The sequence below is a fragment of the Manihot esculenta genome, chromosome 15 (assembly GCF_001659605.2).
Source record: "Manihot esculenta cultivar AM560-2 chromosome 15, M.esculenta_v8, whole genome shotgun sequence".
Taxonomy (NCBI): Eukaryota; Viridiplantae; Streptophyta; class Magnoliopsida; order Malpighiales; family Euphorbiaceae; genus Manihot; species Manihot esculenta.
The window spans coordinates 25,542,611-25,546,875 of NC_035175.2; the positions used below are offsets into that span (position 1 = coordinate 25,542,611).

The 4,265-nt window shown below is 29.5% G+C and overlaps 1 protein-coding gene across 1 annotated transcript; it reads left to right on the plus strand.

Annotated features, from left to right (window-relative positions):
- Window positions 1-1,672: 1,672 nt before the first annotated feature.
- Window positions 1,673-2,550, plus strand: LOC122721891. Its single transcript, XM_043950917.1, has one exon. The coding sequence runs from the start codon at window positions 1,955-1,957 to the stop codon at window positions 2,486-2,488; it is 534 nt and encodes a 177-aa protein (XP_043806852.1). The 5' UTR covers window positions 1,673-1,954; the 3' UTR covers window positions 2,489-2,550.
- Window positions 2,551-4,265: the final 1,715 nt, after the last annotated feature.

Genomic DNA, 4,265 nt, shown 5'->3' on the forward strand with positions numbered 1-4,265 from the left:
GTGGGTACCCTCAATTTCGCGGGTACCCTACCCGTTTACATCCTTACTTCGAGTGAGCTTAAAGGTTATAAAATTACAAGGCATTGCACAACATTAACACATCTGCTTTTTTGCAGATGATACAGCAATTATACAGCAATGTGTCAAGTCAACACATAAATCTGAGGAAATCGAACATCATCTTTAGCAGAAATACTAACCTTCTAGATAAGCAAGCAATCTCTGATATTATTCAGATTCCAAATTCAGGCTCACTTTCTAAATACTTGGGTTTATCTGTAGAATGAGGTCGATCAAAAAGCCAGACTTTGTCTTTTGTCAAAAAGAGAATCCTAAGTGGAAAGCTAAATTCCTATCACAAGTAGGTCATGAAGTTCTAATCAAGTTAGTAGTACAAGCTATTCCTATCTATATCATATCAATATGATGCGGAATCCTATAGATTAAGTCCAAAAACTCTATAACAAGATGGAAAACCTCCAAAAATCAACAATAAACTCCTCTTTATGGTACCAAATACAAAGAACAGTAAGAACACCAATAATTGATGATTAAAGAAAAAAGACAACCACCACAATTGAATTGATAAGTTTATCTTAATTCTTGATACAATTGGAAGAATGTAGTCTCACACTCTAATAATAACAAATGTATGCAAATAGCATAAATAATTCTGAATATTGATTAAAAGTTTTCTTTCCACGCAAAAGACAATTGGAGTTTATATAGAGAAAACTAAATCTAATCCTAAAACACTAAGGATAAATTAAACCCTAAAGTGCCAAATAAGGTTGTCCGAATTAAAAGCCCATAGTAAATGGGGCGGCACTCTAAGGCCCAATTCAGGCCCTAAAACAACTAAACTAGTAATACTAAAATAAATAAGATAGCATAAACTTAATCCAAATAAATGAGCTTATAAAATATATCATTAAAGCCCAAATAATTTGTATAATATGTCTCCAAGACTGCTCATGAGTTATGCACATGCTCCTTAAGTTGCACATGCATTGTACATATTTTTTTCAAATCTGCTCACTTAGTTTGATGGACTTTTACACCTTCTAATTAGGCCCAATGGAGTTGAATCTTCACAAAGGTCTTCCTTGATCTTCACTTTAGGTTTCCCTTTGTATAGTTTTGGTCCATAGACTTGATTATGCTCCTTAAGCTCATAGTTGTAAGTGTTGCATCAAATCTGCACCATATGAATTGAAGCATGCCCCCAGTAGATTTGGTTCATATAAATATGATTTTGAACTCTTTTTAAACTCATTTGAATGATATAAACTTGTTTTACACCATTATTGCAAATCTGCCCTATTGGATCCGTATCACAATGTTTCAACTCCCAACTGGCTTTTTGAAAGAGATCCATTGCGTCACAGCTAGATTTTGGTGGAATCAAAATCAAGAAAAATCTAGTTTGCATTGGGTTAACTAGAATAAAATGACCTTTTGCAAGGCAGATGGAGGGATGGGTTTCAAGGATCTATCTTTATTTAATGAGGCTTTGTTGGCAAAACAAGTGTGGAGATTAATCAAGCAACCTGAATCTCTTTGGGCAAGAGTGTCTAAAGGGGTTTACTCAAATTTTATGGAAGCAAATCTTGGGCACAAAACTTCATAGGGGTGGAAAAGCTTGTTGAGGGGAAGATCTGTTGTAGCTAAGGGTCTCAGATGGAAAATAACAGGACCATCTTTCTTAAATGTTTGGTATGAGCTGTGGATTCCAACTCTACTAGATTTTAAATTATTATCTCCATACCCATTTGATAGCCCATTAATCTACATTGCAGACCTAATAGATAATGTTACAAAGCAATGGGATAGACCGATTCTGTACTCTAATTTTAGCCCACAAGAGTGCCATGAGATTCTGAAAATTCCTTTACGAGAATCAGGGGAAGATTCTAAGCTTGTCTGGCATTTCTCTAAAGATGGGAACTTGACGATGAAAACTACATACTATACCTTGAAAAAGGAGAAGGAGATGTCATCTTCTAATACAGCCTCGACATCAAGTGTGGTGTCATCAGGCATATGGAACAAAATCTGGAATTTAAAGGTACCCCTAAAATTAGTCTTTATATGGAAAGCCTGCAATAATGCTTTGCCTTCTAGGGATAATCTTTTCAAAAGACACATTGCTCCTTCTCCATTTTGTCAAATTTGCTCCAAAGAAGAAGAAACGTCGGAACACCTACTTTTTTTCTGTCCTCATGCCTCGGCCACATGGTTCAGTTCCAGCTTGGGTTTTAAGCTAAACAAGGCGAGATTTGGATCTTTAAGTGATTGGTGGCAATCTCTTTTTTCGATACATAGCTCTCATGATAACTACTTTACAATCTTGTGCAGCGTTCTATGTTGGCAATTATGGAAATCCAGAAATCAAGCTATTTTCAATCAGACTAGTCCGAATCCTGTTGTAACGAATAGAAAAGCTCATAATGTAATTGGGGAAGTTCAACAACTTGTTCTTCCATAACAACATTCTTTGTCATTTCCAAAAAATGACAGCAACCTTGTTTCAGGTAGATGGATCCCACTAATTGGCTCATTTGTGAAGCTGAATTTTGATGCATCTTATGCTTATCTTAAATTTTGAAAATTCAATTTAATTAATCTTATAATTTAATTTAAAAACTATAATATTATTTTCTAAAATTTTAGGATTAAATTAGAATTTATAATCTCATACTATTTCTTTGTTCACGTGCAATTTTCTTATTTGGAAATTAATTCAAATGACTTTAGCTTAATTTCAAACAATATAATTAATATCATATTACAAATGGAGCCTAAATGATTTATTTTTATTTTCGCTTTTTCTTACTATAATTTTGGTGAATTGAATACTCTACGGTGATTACTCCAAATAAAGTATCCTAATTTTAAAATTTCTGAAAATTAATAATATTTTTCTTTCTTTTATTATTAGTTTTATCAGCAGTTCTTTATCATTTTGATATTATATTTTTTATAATTTATGGATCCGTCGAAAAATAATCTTTATTAGAAAAATATTTTTAATGAAAAATATTTTCAATATAAAATATTTTTTTAAAAAATATTTTTCGACGAGATAATTTATTTTTTATTATTTAATTTTAATTTAAAAAATAAAATTAATTAACAAATTTATATATAAATATTTTAAATAAGGATTTCAAAATCTAAAAAATGACTTTTTGTTTTTAAAAAGTGATTTTTCTTAAAATAATTTATTTTTTATCAGTAAAATATTAATTATTAATTAAATTTTTTAATTGTTCAAATCATAAAAGATATGAAAAATTTTTTCTATAAAATAAACAGAGTCTAAGTGTGATTTTTTATTTTAAAAACCATTAATAATTATATTTATAAAATACTGAAAATTTTATAAATTTTTTAGAATAAAAAAATCAACAAAACACTAAAAAATTTATTTTATATCACATAATTCATATATAATCACGTAGTTAAACGAATCATGCAATAGATTCACAATCTAAAAATTACCTCGAATTGTAATGTATTTCTATAAAAAGGAATTTAACTCATTGGAAATCCAAGAACATACCTAGATATTCACAAATCCTACTATCAACACTCTTTCTTTCCACAACACTCTTTCTTTCCATACGAATACAAAGGATCACCTAACATATGAATAGGAAAAAGCCCGACTCTTGCATGGGATATAACCCAACAAAAAATAATCATGTGAACAAATTTTTTTTTTTTAAATAATTTTATTTCTTTATAGACTTTTGAGAGAGCGAGAAAACTCTTACTTAGAGGATTGTAATCGTTATTGCAAAAGAAGTTCTGATAGAGTTAGAAGAGAGAAAATAATAAAATAAAATTTAAATATTAAAGGGTTGGTTAGTAGTTATGCCCACGATCCCACTATCTGCAGTTGCATAACCAACTGCAATGTTTAATTTGTTTAAAAAAAAATTAATTTAACTTTAATTTATTTTAATATCTATAAAAATTAAAATCGAGCTTTTATAAATAAAGTACTAAAACTTTATTACAAGTTTTATTTTTCGGTCTCTATTTTAGTTGGATTAATTTATTTTATCCCTTGTTCACATATAATAAGATATGATGATATATACACTGCAAATTTCATATTTAATAAATAAACTATGTGACCAGTGCATATTTCAAGAGTTTAAATGCTATACGTTTGTTAGAAAAATATAGCCGCTTGATATAGTAAATTTCATAAGTAGATATAGTATGCAATATCCTATATTATTTATCACGTTTGA